The sequence below is a fragment of the Meles meles genome, chromosome 2 (assembly GCF_922984935.1).
Source record: "Meles meles chromosome 2, mMelMel3.1 paternal haplotype, whole genome shotgun sequence".
NCBI lineage: Eukaryota > Metazoa > Chordata > Mammalia > Carnivora > Mustelidae > Meles > Meles meles.
Window position 1 is genome coordinate 2,102,479 of NC_060067.1, and position 20,883 is coordinate 2,123,361.

At 38.1% G+C, this 20,883-nt stretch overlaps 1 protein-coding gene across 3 annotated transcripts in view; it reads right to left on the reverse strand.

Annotated features, from left to right (window-relative positions):
* The window catches only part of CFAP299 (cilia and flagella associated protein 299), a 613,349-nt gene that overhangs the window by 16,236 nt on the left and 576,230 nt on the right, over positions 1 to 20,883 (reverse strand). For all 3 annotated transcript variants that reach the window (XM_045984663.1, XM_045984671.1, XM_045984677.1), the window contains exon 5: positions 10,752 to 10,881. In XM_045984663.1, the coding sequence (XP_045840619.1) occupies positions 10,752 to 10,881 (130 nt within the window). The remainder of the gene's footprint in view (positions 1 to 10,751; positions 10,882 to 20,883) is intronic.

A 20,883-nucleotide genomic window follows, 5' to 3' on the forward strand; every position in this document is an offset into this window, starting at 1 on the left:
ATGATCCCAGGGTCCTGGAATTGAGTCCCACAAGGAGCTCCTTGCTCAGCACAGAGCCTGCTTCTCCCTCTGCCTGCCACTCCCCCTGCTTGTGCTCTCTGTCTCTCTCTCTCTCTTCTTCTTTGACAACTAAATAAAAAAAAAAATCTTCGAAGAAATACTTTTCTCATTCACCCATGGACCTAACACATCACCATTACCCTGACACCCAAGGTCACCACTCCGAAGTTCAGTAAAGAACCCCCAAGCTTTATTCATCTGCCAAGGAGGGAAAAGCACCACAGTCAATTACTCTGGTAATTTTCAGCTAAAAATAGCATTAGCTCTACATATGTTTCTAGTGCCCAAGATCCTGAAATATTTTAAAATTAACCTCAAAAGTTTCCAGAATTATTTTTGGCCCCACTCTTCATTTCTTTAGCAAATATTTAATATTCAATTTATTCATTCCACAGATGTTTACTGAGCATCTACCATATGCTACTACTGGAGATACAATGGTAAAGTGACCAGAAAAGTTCCTGCCCCAGGTTTCAGTTTTTGCTTTATGAGTTTCTGTAGTGTATATCTGTTTCATTTGAGTTTCTGGACAAACCCACCTGACAAAGTGATTCTTGATGAGGCCATGATAACAAGAATGGATACCACCCAACTCTGTAGTGATCCACATAAGTGAGGGAAAAAAGCGGCAGTTTATCCCGGAAGCATCTAGCGTGGACAGTCTTACTACCATGGAGGTTATCTAGAGGTCTTTGGAATGTGGTCTGTACTATCTAGTATGTATAGTCTCAGGAATATGTAATTTAGACCACTTACAATTAAAACTTATTTCAGAAGAATGAAGTTTGATTACCTCATGGACATACATAATCTGTAAGTTGAAACCAACCGCTAATAAAGTACTACTAATTAACTTATAACAGAAAAATGGACATCGAATCCAGCTAATCTTTAGGATCACCTGGGGAAACATCTAAAAGCACAGATTCCTGGGCCTCTCCACAGACCAATTCAGCTTGAATCACTTGGGGTGGAGTGTAGGCCTCTGTTGGCCACTATGAGGAGAGAGGAAGGGTAAATCCTTTACTGAATTGACAGAAATCACTCCTAATCAAGACACTGTGGGTTGGACACTGGTAAAGAGCTCTTACGGTAAGACTATGCATTCCAAAGTAGCACATTTTTCTGTTTCAACAATTGTGATTTTCAAAAGGACAAGTCTGGATTGGGGGCATCCTGTTGTACAGTGAGGAGTACTGATGTATAAAGAGAAATAAATACATCCTGCCAAGTCAATGCACAGTCTGCACTGTGCCTGCCTTCCAGATTCTGGGACACTCGGGATGGATCCAGAAAGGTTTAGTCCATAAAAGTGTCTTGTTTCACCAATTTCCTACATTTAATAGAAACCATGCACCTTTGACATCTTTTAACATGTTTTTTTGCTTGTCTGTTTGCTTGTTTATTATCAGCCATTTACCAAACGTCTATATTCAAGCAGATTTTATTAGACATTAAACAAAATAACAAAAAGGAGACTGTCTTATGGAATTTCTTATTTTTCATACTGATTTTCTTTTGCACACCAGTGAAGTTTAGCCAATAGAACAATAACTTCACCTCCTTTCAAAATGGCTTAATCATTTTCTTTCTTATTTTTTAAGATTTTATTTATTTATTTGACAGACAGAGATCACAAGTAGACAGAGAGGCAGAGAGAGAGGAGGAAGAAGGCTCTCAGCAGAGCAGAAAGCCCGATGCGGTGCTGGATCCCAGGACCCTGGGATCATGACCCGAGCCGAAGGCAGAGGCTTTAACCCACTGAGCCACCCAGGCGCCCCGGCTTAATCATTTTCATGCTCAGAAATTCTAAGTCATGACACAAATGGTACAGATTCTCACTGAACTATGTAGAATGGGAAAAACTTACTAGATTTGTTTTCCACCCTTGAAGTTCAATTTTCTCTCAGAATTTCTTTGCTATTACGTTCCTTCTGACACCTTGATCCCAGCCCTGGTCGCACATTAGAATCATCTGAGAGCTTCTGAAAAGTACAGTTGCCAGGCCTTCCACCTGGAACAATTAAGTTAGAATCTTTGGGGATGAGGTTGGGCGTCGTATATTCTAAAGCTTCCTGCATGATTCTGATGTCTGGCCCATGTTCACAGCTCCTCTCTAAACACAACGGGGTCCTCTCTCCTGCAGACCCATGCTTGGTGCTTCCTCACCTACGTATGTGAAGTTCCCTCCTACCAGACTATTCCAATCCTCATGTCCTCACCACACACCCCCCCTTCAAGATCCAGTTCAGATGCTATCTGTTTTGTTAACCCATTTTATTTTATTCGGTTTTTTAAAAGATTTTTATTTATTTATTTGTCAGAGAGAGAGCAGAAGCATGGAGAGCTACAGGCAGAACAGGCAGAGCAGGCAGAGGGAGAAGCAGGCTCCACGATGAGCAAGGAGCCAGATGTGGGACTTGATCCTAGGACCCTGGGATCATGACCTGGGCCGAAGGCAGATGCTTAACCAACTGAGCCACACAGAGGTCCTTTGTTAACCCACTTTTGAATGCGTTAGGTCCAAGGCAAATTGTACCTCCTCTCAATTCTTTAGAACTTTTTCTGTCCTTCCAGCTCTCTAGCTAGTTTGCCATTTCTGTGCATATTGTATCTTTCCACCCACACTTCAATTAACCTGTAAGCATTGTAAGGGCAAGAAAACCACCTTTCTAATTCATTTTTATATGTCACAGTGCCCAGTAGTTACTCGGTAAATGCCAGATTCAGAAAAGGGGGATGGAAGGAAGATTGAAGAGACAACAGACTTACAAATGTTCCTTTAGCTCAACTTTTTCTCTGTACTCATCCTGGATTAGTTCATATTCTCTCTTTCTCTTTCCTGAAGGTTGGGTGAAATACGACCTCTCAGATTTTTTTTCCACATAAATATGCATTCTCTTAGTTCTGTCTTTGCCTAAATGATCAGTTTCAATATTTAAAACATCAACACAGAAACTTGGTAACTACAGCAGGACATCTATCTAGTTCCCGTCCTCTTGGTCTTTACCGGGATTATTGTTACACTAGCATCTTCTCTAGTCTGTCCTCCCTAGTCGGTCCTAATTTAGTCCCTCTCGTTCTCTTAAAACATAACTTTTGGGGTGCTTGGTTGGATCAGTCAGTTGAGCATCTGATTCTTGATTTCAGCTCGGATCATGATCTCAGGGGTGTGAGATAGAGCCCCATGTGGGGCTCCAAGCTCAGACCAGAGTCTGTTTGGCATTTTATCTCTCCCTCTTCCTCTGCCCCTCTCCCCACAGCCCAACATGTATATACACTCTCCCATTTTCTCTCTCAAATAAATAAATAAATAAAATCTACAAAAACCAAAACAAAACAAAATAAAAAAAATCACATAACTTTCATCTTGTTATTTCCCTGCACAAGAGCTTTGGTGTATCCCCATTTCCTCCCAAGTCTAGTTCACGATCCTCAACAGTCCTACATTCAAGACTTTCCATGACCTCTTCATGCTTAGTTCCTCTCAATGCTATCCTCTCACCATTCCCTCTCCACTGGCTCCTACCCCAGATCAAATATCATCTCTCCTTCCACTGAATTCCCAATGCATTTCTCTTTTTTGCAATATATCACTTTCTGCTTTATACTGCAGTTATATTTTTTACATGCCTATTTCCCTAAAAGTACTATAAGCTTAATTAAAGGGCAAGGCTTGAACTCTTGCTCATCTTTAGATCTCCTACGGTGTCTCATAATTACATTTAAGCTCCATTGTTAGACTCCACCAATAATGAACTATGTGACTTTGAATTATTCATTAAACATGTTTGAGTCAATTTACTCATAAACCAAAAACATTTTTTAAAAGACTTATTTATTTTAGAGTGAGAAAGCATGAGTGGGAGGTGCAGAGGGAGAGAGTATCTCAAGCAAAATCCATGCTCAGCATGGAGCCCCATATGGGTCTCGATCCCATGACCTGGAGAGCAGACTCAGAGACCACGATCTGAACTGCAACCAGGAGTTAGATGTTCAACTGACTGTGTTGCCCAGGTATCCCTCAACAACAAGTTCTAATTCAACAGTCTTAATTTCAGCTGTTTTTTTTTTTTTTTAAAGATTTTATTTATTTATTTGACAGAGAGAGAGATCACAAGTAGATAGAGAGGCAGGCAGAGAGAGAGGAGGAAGCAGGCTCCCTGCGGAGCAGAGAGCCCGATGCGGGGCTCGATCCCAGGACCCTGAGATCATGACCTGAGCCAAAGGCAGTGGTTTAATCCACTGAGCCACCCAGGGGCCCCAATTTCAGCTGGTTTAAATTATGTATTTCTGGGTTCATACAACACTTGCAAGCATATACCAAAATTAAGATTTCTGCATAACCTTTAAAAAACTAAAATTATGGCTTCACTAGCTGTTTTCACTGATAAATTCTTGTACTCATTTCCTGACTTACTTGGATCAATATAGAATGAGGTGGCTATTCCCATTCTGGCTATCATTATATACCGAGTGTCAGTGACATAATCTGCTTCTCAATTTTTAATTAGTGTAGTATTATTTTTCTGTGTTTGGAGGGAACCATTCATTCAATCATTTATTACATGATACTTATTAAGCGTCCATTAACCAGGCATTTTTTCCAGGTGATGCGCTATCACATTTAGTGAATGGAAGGAGGGAGGGGAGAAGAGCTGGTGCCATTAAGGAAGATTTTTTCCCATTTTTAACTGTTCTATACAATCTGTCCCTCCAATTAGTAGATCATGAGGGTTTTAGACCACTCATATTATTTTAAGACTCAAGGAAACTCTCCCATGGTTAATGCTTCTTAAAAGCAAAATTCCATTTTTTTCATTTGTCCAGATAATATAGGGAGTGAGTGCAAAGTGCTTCCACTCAATCCTTCTAAGATAATACACTGGAAACATTTTGGTGGGTGTGAATCACTCAGACAAGCATTCTTCACTCAAAAATAGAAACCAGCTTTATTTGTTCCAGATGTTATACAGCTGCAGGGAAGTTAAAGCCAGTGGTCCTGTTTTCAATGCAACCAAACTCTTATTGCATTTGGAATTTCGTAACCAATGAACTCATATTACTCATTCTAAGATCTGCACAATTTTCTTTTTTCCACTGTTACCATTCACAAACAACTATGTTTCATGGGAACCACTTTTCAGAGTTAATGAGTCCACATCTGTGTTATACAGAAGAAAGACATCCTGTTTATCACAGCTTCCACCTTTCATTTATCTTGACCTTTTAAAATTTTAAGTGTAAATTATTTCTTTTTTTAATGATTTTACTTATTTATTTGAGAAAGAAAAACTGCACATGTGGGAAGGGGAGCAGGAGAAAGGGAGAAGCAGGCTCCCTGTTGAGGATCTGGATCTGGATCTCCTAGGATCTAGAGATCATGACATGAGCCCAAGGAAGATGTCCAACTGACTGAGCTACCTGGGCAACTAGGGTAAAATATTTCAAAGGGATTATTTGAAGGAAAAGACAAGGAGAGTTGAGTTTTGTTGTTCTTATAGTATTAGAGCATATTATGATGTTATAAGTTATGGTATTGATTTTATTTATTTTTTTAACTTAATTTAATTTTATTTTTTTTCAGTGTTCCAAAATTCATTGTTTATGCACCACACCCAGTACTCCATGCAATATGTGCCCTCCATAATACCCACCACCAGGCTCACCCAAACCCCACCTCCCTCCCCTCCAAAACCCTCAGTTTCTTTCTCAGAGTCCATAGTCTCTCATGGTTCGTCTCCCCCTCTGATTTCCCCCAACTCACTTCTCCTCTCCATCTCCCCATGTCCTCCGTGTTATTCCTTATGCACCACAAGTAAGTGAAACCATATGATAATTGAGTCTCTCTGCTTGACGTATTTCATTCAGCATAATCTCTTCCAGTCCCGTCCATGTTGATACAAAAGTTGAGTATTCATCCTTTCTGATGGAGGCATAATACTCCATCGTGTATATGGACCACATCTTCTTTATCCATTCGTCTGTTGAAGGGCATCTTGGTTCTTTCCACAGTTTGGTGACTGTGGCCATTGCTGCTATGAACAATGGGGTACAGATGGCCCTTCTTTTCACTACATCTGTATCTTTGGGGTAAATACCCAGTAGTGCAATTGCAGGGTCATAGTATAGTTCTATTTTTAATTTCTTAAGGAATCTCCACACTGTTCTCCAAAGTGGCTGCAAAACTTGCATTCCCACCAACAGTGTGAGAGGGTTCCCGTTTCTCCACATCCTCTCCAACACTTGTTGTTTACTGTCTTGTTGATTTTGGCCATTCTAACTGGTGTAAGGTGGTATCTCAATGTGGTTTTGATTTGAATCTCCTGATGGCTAGTGATGATGACCATTTTTTCATGTGTCTGTTAGCCATTTGTATGTCTTCTTTGGACAAGTGTCTGTTCACGTCTTCTGCCCACTTTTTAACATGATTATCTGTTTTGTGTGTGTTGAGTTTGAGGAGTTCTTTATAGATCTTGGGTATCAGCCCTTTGTCTGTAGTGTTATTTGCAACACTACAACCCATTCTGTGGGTTGCCTCTTTATTTTGTTGACAGTTTCCTTTGCTGTGCAGAAGCTTTTGATCTTGATAAAGTCCCAGAAGTTCATTTTCACTTTTGTTTCCTTTGCCTTTGGAGACATATCTTGAAAGAACTTGCTGTGGCCAATGTCAAAGAGGTTACTGGCTATGTTCTCCTCTAGGATTTTCATGTTGAGGTCTTTTATCCATTTCGAGTTTATCTTTGCTTGTGGTATAAGAGAATGGTTGAGTTTCATTCTTCTATATATAACATTCCAATTTTCCCAGCATCATTTATTGAAGAGACTGTCTTTTTTTCACTGTATATTTTTTCCTGCTTTGTCTAAGATTATCTGACCATAGAGTTGAAGGTCCATATCTGGGCTCTCTACTGTGTTCCATTGGTCTATGTGTCTGTTTTTGTGCCAGTATTGGTGTTCATTTAGGAAGAATTTCAAATAAAATTATTAATAATAACATTAAGTATAAAAATGTAACTTATCATTGTACATTTGTAATTTTAAAAACTTGACAGCTTGTTTTTTGATTATTCTGTAGGTCTGTAAGAGATGCTATGTGGGTGCATGAAAGAGAAAAGGATCATAGCTCTTAGAAGAAGGTAAGTTAAGGTATTATGTAGAAGAACATGCTAATTTCATATCTAGTCCATAAAAATTAAAATATATGTGTTATATTTTGTTAGAGGTCAAATGTTTGAGATCACTGTTTGAAAACAGAGTGCCAGATCTCTTGAGATTATTGTCCTTTTAAGGAGAAGCTTTTCTCCATTTGTGGTTCATAGATAACCTGAAATAGAACCACACTGGCTGTTTGTGAAAATATGTATGCCTGGGACCAGTTGAGTCAGAATCTCTGAGAACTGGGGCTGTAGAGAGGACTCTGTAGAGAGGACTTTAGAGATCAGGAAACAGCAGCAACACTCACATCTTCCATTTGTGAATGTGAAAATTCTGAGAAGTTAAGTGAATTTCACCAGACCAGGCAGCCAGTTAATTATAAAGTAAGACATAGAATTTTGTTTATTGGTGTTGAAACCAGCATTTTTTTCCCAGTAGGTCAACTATAAAATTTATTTTCGAAAAGAAAATATTAAGGGGTACCTGGGTGGCTCAGTGGGTTAAGCCTCTGCCTTCAGCTCAGGTCATGATCTTAGGGTCCTGGGATCGAGTCCCGCATTGGCCTCTCTGCTCGGCAGGGAGCCTGCTTCCCTCTCTTTCTCTCTCTGCCTGCCTCTCTATCTACTTGTGATCTCTCTCTATCAAATAAATAAATAAATAAATAATCTAAGGGGAAAAAAAGAAAAAATTAAAAGAAAAATTAAATATAAGTATCTAAATTTTATCAGGTGTCCCATCCAATGGTTCTTTTAAAACTAATTCCTTTAAATATTTTTTCCTCTCATCACTAATTAACTGACCCTATTATTTCTCCAGGGTTTGGAAATACCTTTCCTTCAGACTCACCGTGAATCCTTTGAATTATAATGAAATTATAATCAAAATATCTCTCACCCCCCTAGGAACACCTGGGTGGCTCAGTTTGTTAAGCATCTGCCTTCAGCTCGGGTCATGATCCAAGGCTCCTGGGATTGAGTACCGCATTGGGCTCCCTGTGCAATGGGGAGTCTGCTTCGGTCCCTCCCCCTGCTCCTTCTCTCCCTCATTCACTCTCTCTCTCCCTCTCATTCAAATAAATGAATAAAGTCTAAAAAAAACCCAACAACACACAACCTTCCTCCCTCAAAGAAGAAAATGTTATATTTCATGTATTAAAAATTAAATCTTTGAAGTCTCATGATTAATTATTTAGGAAGTGAGTGATTTAGTTAACTTATTTAAACCATGTTGAAGAAACAGTTTTTATTCAATAATAATTCCACAAAGACTGTAAAAACTATAATTCATGACATACATTCTTGAAATATGTATATGCCGTTAGTTAAAATAGAGCCATAAAGTAGTTTAAGTGTGGTATCATTCAAAACTGATTCAAAAATTTATTTCATGCTGCCTAATGAAGCCTTTAATACTTTTATGTCTTTAACCCTCTAAGAGTAAAAGTCTCCATGAATATAATTTATTAAGTTTCCTGTACTTTGCCTCAATTTTGACATACATTTATGAGAAGGAAAGAGGCACCACTAGAGAGAAAGTGTGCTGATATTTATCAATTCATAATAATTATGGCTGTAATGATTTTCAGGTTCAACCCTTCATTTTACTAATGAGAAACCCTAGACCAATTAAAGGGTAGTGTTCTTTTTTCTTAATTTTATTTATTTAAGTAATCTGTACAACCCCATGTGGGGCTTGAGCTCACAATCCCAAGATCAAGAGTTGTATGCTCCTCCTACTGAGCCAGCCAGGTGCCCCAAGAGTGCTCTTTTGAAGGAGATAACATTGTGTCAGAAGCTGCTAGTTTCTACTCACACATCTTTTCCCCCTTCTCCAGAACTTCTGATTTCAGCTAGGTATATGGCCACCTGAGTAAAGATTATATTTCCCAGTCATCCATGTAGATAGATATTGCCATGTGACTAAGCTCTTGCCATGGAATATAAGTGAACTTTTGAGTGGTAGCTTTTGGGTAACTTCCTTAAAAGGAACTGAAACAGAGGTGTCCTTTGCACTGTCTGAACTCCCTCCACGAATTCTGTTTGAAACGTGGTTGTTTTGACTGGAGATCTGTTTTGGTCCAAGAGGATGAGGGCCCTTTTGGCCTAGATGACTGTGGAGCAGCCATTCAAACTTTGGGCTGACAATTGAGACTCATACATGAGAAAGAAAGAAGCTTCTGTTCTGTTAGGTCTCTCTGTTGGAGTTGTATCTGATTGCAGACAACAATCCATTTCTTACTATAGAATTTCTTTTTTCATTCTTTGAGCATGTAATTTTGTGCAATTTTTTGAGCAAGAAATTTTACTAATTGGATATGAAACAAAATAATTTTATTATTATTATTTTTATTTTAAATTTCTAAAAAGTTTTGGGAAAGTTTTTAGAACCAGACTCCCATTTTCCTTTCGTCCATCCTTGTCTCTATCCCAGGCATATCATACAATTCCTTTCTTTCACTGTGAAGGAATACTCTTCTTGGCTTGGATTTTAGACTGATGCTGTCATATGAGTAATATGTTTTCCAAAATTTAAAAAAATGTCTAAGTAACTCAAGAACATATGACTTTAAATCAAATTTTAACCTTCTCCTCCAAACATACAAGTCATGATTAAAAGTCATGATGCAAATTCAGTCATTGAAAATATGTATGCTGTAAATATTTGTCCTTGAACAAATACAAAATATCATGGGACATGTCTTTAAAATATTTAAATAAAATGTATTTTCCACGTTAACACTTGGAAATACACAAAGGGTAATACTGTTTTTGGTGTTAGTTACATATAAAAAGGTATGTTAGAATTCTGGGAATATTTCTGAGGTGAGAGTCTCCCTTCCATAAATAGTTCGTCTTCCCATTTAGAGCAAAGAGTAGTGGACATCCCCAGGATCAGAGCACACAAATGCATTGCCCGATGGCTGCTTGATCTAACTTAGCTGATAGGCTTGGAGAAGGATTCTCACTTGTGAGTTCTATTTAAATTCCCCCCAAACTCTTCCTTACTGATTTCTGATAACAGATTAAGTTTGGAGTTTTTTTCTTAAGGAATAATGAATACCTTATGTTTCTTTTTTTTTTTATTTTTATTTATTTATTTATTTATTTATTTTCCATTTTATTTATTTTTTCAGCGTAACAGTATTCATTCTTTTTGCACAACACCCAGCGCTCCATGCAAAACGTGCCCTCCCCATTACCCACCACCTGTTCCCCCAACCTCCCACCCCTGACCCTTCAAAACCCTCAGGTTGTTTTTCAGAGTCCATAGTCTCTTATGGTTCGCCTCCCCTCCCCAATGTCCATAGCCCGCTCCCCCTCTCCCAATCCCACCTCCCCCCAGCAACCCCCAGTTTGTTTTGTGAGATTAAGAGTCATTTATGGTTTGTCTCCCTCCCAATACCTTATGTTTCAACATAGTCTTTTATTTCTGGGTTTAAATTACTGAAGAGTGTCAAATATTTAATAGATTTTTTAATAGTGGAAAAATACAATAAAATTCAGAGAGATATACAAATGTAAAAGCAGTCTTACCTTTGGATCCACGTTGAGAATTTTTCTGTCTCTTTTGTATTTGAAAAGTAAGCCTTCTGGATTATCAGCAATCACTTGATAATTGGGAGTTGAATTCCAAACAGCAATATGACTGTCCCAGTTGTAAAAGCTAGAAAAATAAATATTTATTAAAAATTAATATGTATGATACAATAAATTAACAAATATATTTCAGAAAATATTTAGGGCAGTTCAGTTTTCCGATAAATGAATTGGATCATAGTCTGTATAACCATGTAAGACACATGTGTGATTAAAATTCTTGCAGAAGGGATTGGACTAAGTTATTCTCAAATTATTTAAATACATATTTATGACTATTTTGCATAAGTTCCTGGTTTGGACACTTTATGAACTAGGACTTAATCCACTATTACACTCCCCAAGAAGTCAAGAAGAAAACTGGTGCAATTTGAAGCTGTTTCTTCCCACTCCGATTCAGCGTATTAGGAGCCTGTTTCCCAGAAGGAAAGGCCGGCTAAGTCACCTCTTTTCATTCAAAACAAATTATTTCATTTCTTTCAGGCTTTATTTTCTTTTTAATTTTATTTATTTATTTCAGAGAGAGCATGTAAGAGAGCACAAGCAGGAGGAGGGTCAGAGGCAGAGGGAGAAGCAGACTCCCTGCTGAGCAGGGAGCCTGATGCGGGGCTGGATCCCAGGACCCTGAGATCATGACCTGAGCCGAAGGCAGAGGCTTAACCCACTGAGCCACCCAGGCGCCCCTTTCAGGCTTTATTTTTAATCATATGTTTCCCAGGGAGTGAGGAAACTATGGGAGTGTGAGAGGTTGCCATAGGCCGGGCATGATGTGGTGCATTCTAGCCCTACACCGGCAGGAAGTTGCACTCACTTCACAGACCAGCGAGTAGGCTAGGGGAGGTCGACTGGCATGGAGAAGGCCCTGCACCTAGCATGTGACAGGGCTGGTATTTCAACCCAGATCTGTGCATTTCAAAGCACAAGTATGTTCTTTCTGCTGTTCAACATTGCCTGAATTTTACACACCCCCTTTTTTGGTTGATCTATGGAAACTTTCTATTTTTTCCATGTTTTGCTTTATACTTACTTGTCAAAAATTAATATAATAACTGTAATATGAGTTGTAAGAATACTCAATATATTAATTTCACATATCTTATTCCTATTAGCACATTTCTAATATTATGTTAATATGTTCAAGTATTAACATGTTTCTAATATGTCTATTATCCATTTCTGGGTTGTTTTGTCCTTTATGATTCCCTTATTCATTTTCAAAGAGTAGATTTCATTGATTAAACTCACTTTGAATTACAGTATTTTCTGAGGCACCAATTTCTGTGCCATTCCCTGAAAATGTAAGGTTTACCCTCATATTTTTCAATATTTAGAAAAGGCTCATTACATCCATCATATATTTATATCATTAGGGGCATATTAATGAGAACTATTTTCTCTCTTCCCTACTGTTTGTTTTATGGCCAAGACATAGGAATATCTGCCCTTTCTGATGCATAGAGTTAGAAGAAGTGGTTTTCTAATCATCTTTATCTGTTGAGTACGTCCTCCCCAAGAGAGCAGGAATGAGTATTTGATTGGTGAATAGAGGAAAGGAGCTGAGCATTTCATGCCTTTCTAGGTCCTTACTTCAGCTGGCCTTCAAAAGTGAAGTTTATCATGGCAGCCCCTACTCCCACTAGGTAAGGTAGCGGTAGTGAAGTTATTAGGAGCCAGTCTGACTGTGCACCCAAGCCAAATTCTCAAATTCACTTTAATCCATGAAAAAAGATAATCTGACCTCCATTTTACAGGCTGTTCAGTTAAAAGACTGCTAAGTGGAATAGAGGACAATGGGTGTGATTCTTACCTTTTATATATCTCTCTAAATAATTATTTATGAGATATATCGCTACAGATAATCCCAGTAAAATGTGTGAGTCCTAGCTTAGCTGTGCTTAGGGTGGCATGATTTATATCACACATTCCTATCTTGTTGCTCAGATCTCAAATTAAAATCTTATTAAAGTCTAGGCAGGAAGAAATACATATATACACACACTCTTTATATAAAAAAGTTAATTTGTAAAGCATGTGGTACTTTTGATGAGCAATTTAGGTTGTTTTTCAATACTTTCATTCTTCTAGGCAAGAACGGGAAACAGGTTTCATTTTGCATGTCAATTCTAAGAGCTGATAAGTATTAGTATTTAATAAGGAAAATTGACAATAATTACCATGTACTGGGTACTGTACTGAGCCTATGGATATATTGTCTCATTTAGTCCTATCACCAACCCCATGAAATATGTACAAAATGATCAGAATTTATACATGCCGAGCCCAGGTGGTCTTAACACGTACTTGGAAATGAAAATGAGGGAGGGACTGGGTTTGAAACATACAAAAAAGTGGGTTTGATGTTATGAGGAGGGATGTCAGCAAGATGATAGCCTAGGATTATTTTCCAATTTCTGGTGTGGATTCTTCAGTGGACAAAATTACTCACCAGGATATAAAATATAAAAAGAAGGAATTGGGGGGAAGAGGGAGGCTCAGTTTTGGACATGTTGAACTTGAAATCCTCCTGAAACATCTGACTTTTATTGAATTTTTAGTGTCTATCAGTGTCCTTTGCTAGTTCATCTACGCTACTGTTTTACCTTCTCGAGGGCTTGAGCTCCTTGGCTCACCATTCTCCTAAGTTACAACAACTAATTTCCTTACTTCTTTACTCACCCATGATTCACAAGATACTTGTCAATCGTCACAGCTTTATCATCCAATGGACCCTATTTATATTGAAAAGTACCAGTTTCAAAATTGATTCAAATGTCTATCTTCTCCATTACTCCCCATGGTCTCTGAAAACTCTTGCTGAAACAACGGTACCACTGATGCAATTCTAAATTCCAAATTTCTAACCTCGGTTGGATTTCAGGCACTACAGAGCAATTTTTTACATGTTGCTAGTTATCTTCTCTGTCATTTATTATACGACTCCTGCCGCCCATTCCTCCACTGTCCTCCTTAGTCTCAAAAGATGACCTTACCTCTTACTTTATTAGGAAAATAAAGGACACTAAATGGAAACTAATGATCAATATCCTGTTCCATGAGTAGCAAATTTGTTTATATTGACAATGTCCTCTACCTCCCTCCATTCAATTCAGAGGACTTAGGTGTCCCTCTTCCTTTCTGGAAAAAAATCATTTCCATATACATTCTAAATTTCATCCCTTATGGCCTCTTTAATTACTTCAATAATCATCTAAACTTTTTCTGATATAACCAAATTCATCTCACCATAAATTTTTCCCCAGGACTAATAAACACATATCAATGTTCCCAACTAAACAAAGAAGAGAAAAGGAATGAAGGGAGAAAGGAAGGGAGGAAGTGAGGGAGGGAGGAAGGAAAGGAAGAAAGAAAGAAGTAATAGAGAGAGAGAAAGAAAGGAAAGAAGAAAAGAAGAAAAGAAAGAGAAGGAAAAGAGGAAAAGAAAGAGAGGGAAAGGAAGAAAGGAAGAAAAAAGGAAGAGAGGAAGGAAGGAAGGAAAGGAAGAAAGAAGAAAAGAAGTAGAAAAAGAGGAATAGGAAAGAGAAAGGGAAGAAGAGAAAAGAGATTTCAAAACTTCCTCCAAATCAGATTTTCTCCAGGCATTTTTCTCCTGATACATTAAAATTAAATCCCTCTTCTCTATGCCAAGTTGCCCCACACCCTGAGCTCCATCTCAGTTCTCTCACCTGAGCAGATGATCCACATCACCTGCTTAATTGCACTTACTGAGATAAACCACAGGCTCCTCAGTCTCAATATACCAAAAAATATTTATTCCTTGCTGTACTCTCCATATCAATAAGCAACACTCAATACATGTTTATTGGTTAAATATATGATCTTTACCCATCTCTACTATTATTATTTATAACCCAATTAATAATATTTTCAGTTACTGCAGAATTAAAGAAGATGCAAGAGAAATTATTTTAAGAAGAAATAAAGATAATTGATCTAAACCCTGATGCAATGATTTCAATTTTCTCTTACGTGAAGTTCAGAAGTTGAACTATATATTTCAAAGGCTCTTTACAGCGCTAATATTCCATGATTATAAAAGTTTCTTTTGATTCAGTGAGTTTTAACACATTATTTGATTTATGTCTCAGTGTTCACAACTTGAAAATACTTACAGAAAAGTTTAAATGTACTGTATTTATAACAGATAGAAGAACTTGTGAGGTAATTTATGTAAAATCATTGAAGCTTTTGTAATAAAAGAACAATTTTCCATTTACTCCGTATGATAAACATCCTGGACATTTTAGTGTATAGGTATGAGAGTACCTACACACAACTTACACAAGTAAATTGTAGTAATAAAATGAAATCTGCAGAAACTGTGTTCATTAAGTGATAAGGGGACCTCATGTATGTTTTTGGAAACAATTACATGTTTGTCATTTATTTTCCATGACAATTGTTGATACCAGAGAAAACATTCTGACATCACAGGGCAACAGAGTTTGGACCACCAGGGGGAGTAAATTTCAAAGCCATTGTCCAGAATACCTTGTTTGGCCTAGTTTTGCTCACTACTTTCCTTCAAATGGAATGGAAGGGACATACTAATGGAAATTATGAAAGCACAAAATGGCCAATGTCATTAAAGATTTTTAAAATGCACATAAAATACATTAAAGGCAAGTTAAGGCCTTAGGGCGAATATAGAATAAACATAACGATTGTTTGGTCACCAGTACGTAAAACAGAGAGAAAAAATGGAATCACTACCACATAAACATGAAATTTGACATCACAGAGAACACATCACTGGAATTGAAGCTATTATCAGTTCAGGTATTTTCCCCATGAATACAATCAACAATTTATAATAATTAGGAAGAACTTCTGTTTCAATCTCCATTAATAATACAATCTTTTTAAGTTTTATACAGCAGGACCAGTAGGCTTTTATAGCACTTAAGACTTGCATATGGTTATAAAACTAAAGCACATTCCCTTTGAGATAAAAAGAAAGAAGGTGCATTTATAAAATATAATTTGTTGGACAAAGACATACTCATATTTAAAGGAAATTTGTAAAAACAGAGATAAAATTAAAATCCTACAGAACTAGTTTTGTTAAATCAAAAGATTTTTTTTGAAAAATGAAAAAATTAGGAGATTTCATAAGAATCATAGGGACACTTAAGTGTTAAACTTTATTGTCTCCTTTTTTAAATCTCTGTGTAGACAGCCTATAAGTAAGATGACCTTACAGTTTTGCTGTTCAAACTGGGATACTTTTGGAAAAGATAGGGTTGCTCCTAATAATTATGCCGAGACAACAAGAGTGAGCTCAGGTAATGCTGGGCAAGCCGAGACGGAGGCGTGTGGTCTATACATCACACATCTAAAAACTTACACAGTGCAGCTTCAGAGTTGATTTATCCAGTATTTATGTAAAATGCTTCCAAAGTTTTGCCATAGATTTGCCAAAGATACGATAAAGATGTTTAAACAATGCTAAAGCATGTTTTCTTATGGTTGATTTTTAAAAAAATTTATTGCTGTGGAAAAATTATATTATATGAAATTGCAATTGTGGTATAGAGACATGAAATTTAATCTAGAATAATAAATATTCTTGCTCGGGTAGCTGGGTGGCTCAGTGGGTTAAGCCCCTGCCTTCAGGCTCAGGTCATGATCCCAGGGTCCTGGGATCGAGCCCCGCATCGGGCTCTCTGCTGGGCAGGGAGCCTGCTTCCCCTCCTCTCTCTCTGCCTGCCTCTCTGCCTACTTGTGATCTCTCTCTCTCTCTGTCAAATAAATAAATAAAATCTTAAAAAAAAATCTTGCTCTTTTTAATTTTTCAAATAATATCAAAGTAACATAACATTCTATAATAACTAATTTTCTCAAATTCCATATTCCATATAAAAATATATGTTTGATCAATGATTTTGGTTGGTTAAGAATATGAAGTCTAAAGTTTAGTGTTTCTTTAAGTTAGTTAAGTTGCTTCCTGTTTATGGCCAAATATCATATCTCTAAATTAGTCAGTTATTTAATAAATGCTTATTGGACACTGTGACTATTAAAATAACCGAGAACATTAAAATCCCTGGAGACAGATACTCAGGGTGTCATTCAGTTCAACTCAACACAATTTTGAGCATCTAGTTTGTGCCAGGAATGCTCCTGGGTATTTAACAATAACACACACACACACACACACACACACACACACACACACACACCAGAAAAACAGATTTTACCTTCAAGGAACTCACAGTCTATGGGACATCAGAAATGTGAACAAAGGATTATAGTACAGCATGAAAAATGATACAGTAGAAATATATGTAAGGTATTTTTCGACTATAGGGGTCAAAAAAGAATATATGTCTTGGTCAAATATATTTCTAGTGAGATTTTCCTGATGGAAAGTAATAGGGCCAAGCATTCTAGGTGGAAAGGCTAGTAACAAAGTAGATTTGATACGAACTGAAAAATATACATGTATCAGTTCTTACCACTATGAGAAATTTTCAGTCATACATTGGGAGGTAAGGCAGAAGGTAAATTGCTGTAAGCTGAAAATTAAATATGAAATATGACTCTTAACTGTTTCCTACTGAAATGCAGAAACTGTGCATGCCTTCCCTTTGGGGACAGGGTGTGCTCAGTGAAGAAAGCAAGGAGAGCTAGTAAGGCTGAGTCTCCTCTCATCCTGTGGCGCAGGGATGAAGGGAGAGCTCACTGCGGGTAGGCCATCACTCTCAGTGTTCACCTTTGCAAGAAGACAGATGACCTGCTGGAATGCTCATTATGGCTCTGAACCAAACGTCTGATGGCAAATGGTTGCACTGGTGGTAGAAAGCACTGAGGGAATGGTGACTGGAATAGAACACCTGGGATACCTCACTAATTATAAGAGATTCTCAAGGGTAGAGAACAATATAGCCAAATGGGAGGATTTCTTAGGTCACCACCAAGGAGTTCCTTGTTCCGAGGGCCCCTTCTTACAGGTAGAGGTTCTGAGGATTTCGTGCCTGTTTCCACCCTCCTAACCTGTATACTGTCTCTTCACTGGGGACCCCAGCGCTCCGGTGGGGCATCGGGAATCTCCAGCCCCACGCAGTGGGAAAGGAGTGGGTGGTAGTAACCCATGAACACATTACCAGATTTCCCCCAAGATAGTGCTAAGGAAATAGACTTACAAGGTACACAAAGCTCGTTCTGATTTTCCAATCACAGTAATTATTAGAAACATTTGGGGTACTTCTCAGTGGCACATCCTAGAGTGAGAGCCTCAAGGTCAAGCAGGAATGGCACCAGCTGCTCCTGTAGCAACCGGGCTATGTGGCCATTTGTGGCACAGACTGAAGCAGCAGAAATTTCTCAAAGCAGGGGCCCCTGGGTACCTCAGTGGGTTAAAGCCTCTGCCTTCAGCTCGGGTCATGATCCCATGATCCCAGAGTCCTGGGATTGAGCCCCGCATCGGACTCTCTGCTCAGCGGGGAGCCTGCTTCCCTCATCTCTTTGCCTGCCTCTCTGCCTACTTGTAATCTCCCTCTCTGTCAAATAAATCAATAAAATCTTAAAAAAAAAAGAAATTTCTCAAAGCAGAATCTTGAAGGGACGGTGCAGGGATGGGGTGGGGGTAACAAGTCCTCTCTTAATCTCATACTTTTTCTGTTATTACTGAAACAACTACCATAAATATTGCTTTGCATTGATGTAGTGCTTTACCAAATACAAAGAGCTTTCACCATTTTACTCTTTTTTAATGTCCAGAACAACCATGTGTGGTAGACATGATATGTATATATGTATGTATTATTGTTATTACTAAATTATCACTTTATAGAAAAGAAAACTAGAGCTACAGAATATTCTAGATATTATGTAGCAAAATCAGCATTTAATCTAATTTTTTAAGATGGTTATTTCATCGCTCGTCTGCTAACTATTACTCTGTGTCAGGTTTCTCGGGCTAGGCAATAGTCTATATCCCATGCAAGTAGTGAAGATTCTCCCCTGGGGGCAAAACATAAGGAGGGAGGCAAGGAATAAATTCCAAATACGGGGCTTTTTGAGCCAAATTGTCCCTTTATGGTAAAAAAGCAATTATAAAGAAGGAGTTGTTTCATCTCAGGGAGTGCACAAAAGGACTCCTCTAAAAAACTGGGCCTTATTTTCCGTATGTTTTAGAGCAGGTTAGAAAAGGGTTAGAAAACTTCCACCTTTCCTTGCTTTTACCACACTGGATACATGTGGGGTGGGTGTGTTAAGATTCAATATAGATTTCCCAGCCCAACAGGGCGATAACTGAGATAAAGTCTTTCTGCGCAATCTGTCTACGTTTGAGAGCCCCCTCTTGGCACGTTATAGATATCGTAACGAGTGGATCTTGTAGGAACAATTGCTTGTGAGTATCAGCGTTAGCATCTGAGTGAGACACAGTGTGCTTTGAAATGAACAGAACCAGAGTTCTAGTCCAGGACCTCTCCAAACACATGGCATTGTTCATGGACATTTTGTCAATTGTCCAGATTAAAGAGGCGCCATCTGCTGTTCCTCCTCCTACCCACTCAGGCCATCTAAGGGGTTCTAACAGGGAACGAAATAAGAATTTGGAGGGTTTCTGGCTTCAAAGTAGTTCTTTGTCCAATTTTTCCTGCAAGTTAAGAGGGAAATATGTTGTCTAGATGTCACATGACTTAGAGCAAGGCAAGGAGCTGAGAGAAGTGCCTGAGAAGTTACAGTAATTCACTTATTCATTCATTCACTTCTTTTTTAAAAGAACATTAATGGAGAGGATACACTATGCACCAAGCACAATTTTTCATGTTTGGGGTAGAATGAGGAATAACATACCATTTCTGCCTTATGAGTTCACTATCTAAGAGGCGAAAACACAATCAAACAATACAAATATACTTGAAATTTGATGGGAAGACAGAGGAGAGAAACCTTACTCAGACTGAGGGAAGATAAGCAGAATTTAAAAATAGCTCCCTAGAGGAAGTAACATGAGACCTGAATCTTAAATGCGTAATACGAATTAACCAGGTAGAGGGACGGCATCAGGGATAGAAGAATGGCCTCTAACTAGAGGAGACAGCATGGAAAATCATGCTGTTGAGAACTGGAATGGGGAATGCAGGGGGTAAGGCAGCTAGCGATTTAGTATCAATAGAACAGAAAGTTCACTTAGGTGGGTGAGAAATGAGACTGAAGATATACCCAGAGAACAAGTCACAGAAAGCCTTATTTATATTACCAAACAATACTATCTTCGTCCTGTAGGCGATGGGAATATCTGAGGGTTAAGAAATAGGAAAGTGGCAGGGAAAGATATGAGGTTTGGATAGATTATTCCGGCAGTGGGTGAGGAATTGGTTTAAGGTGAGGGCAGTAAAGAGCGCTAGAATCCATGTGACCAAATTAAAGTCTGTTTACTAACCCCAGGCTAGAATTGAAAAAGTATTACAGGTCATGGGGTTTCCAAAAATAGTTATACATGCACACAAACACACGTATATTCAGCAGATAGCAAGTCTAGAAGTCATCAGTGAGAAGCATTATAGATGACTCTTAGGCTCCTAGCTTGAGGAATTGGATGGATAGGGATACTATTAGCACTAAGGGATGTTAGAATGAAATACTTTCTTGCATGCTTCCATGAAGAAGAGAAATTTACTTGAATATACCTAGCCTTTTGCTCTCTGCTGATGTGGTGACAATGAGAATAGTGGACTGTGAGTGGACCCTATGACCCTACATATATCCTAAATGCTTATAATTGTTATACTCTCTTGTTCAATAGACCCCTTTATATTATATAATGATCTGTTTTTGCTTCTTATTATAATCTATAGCAATCTATTTTGTCTGATATAAGTATAGCTGCCTTTGCTTTCTTTTGACTCGTACTTGCATGGAATATGTTTTTTTGTCCCTTCACTTTTGGTCTGTGTGTGTCCTTAAAGGTGAAGTCAATTGTTTCCAGGCAACATATAGTTGAGACTTGTTTTTGTTTTTTTAACTTTTTAAAAATTTTTATTCATTCAGTCACTCTATATCTTTTGATTAGAGAATTTAATCCGTCTACATTCATTAT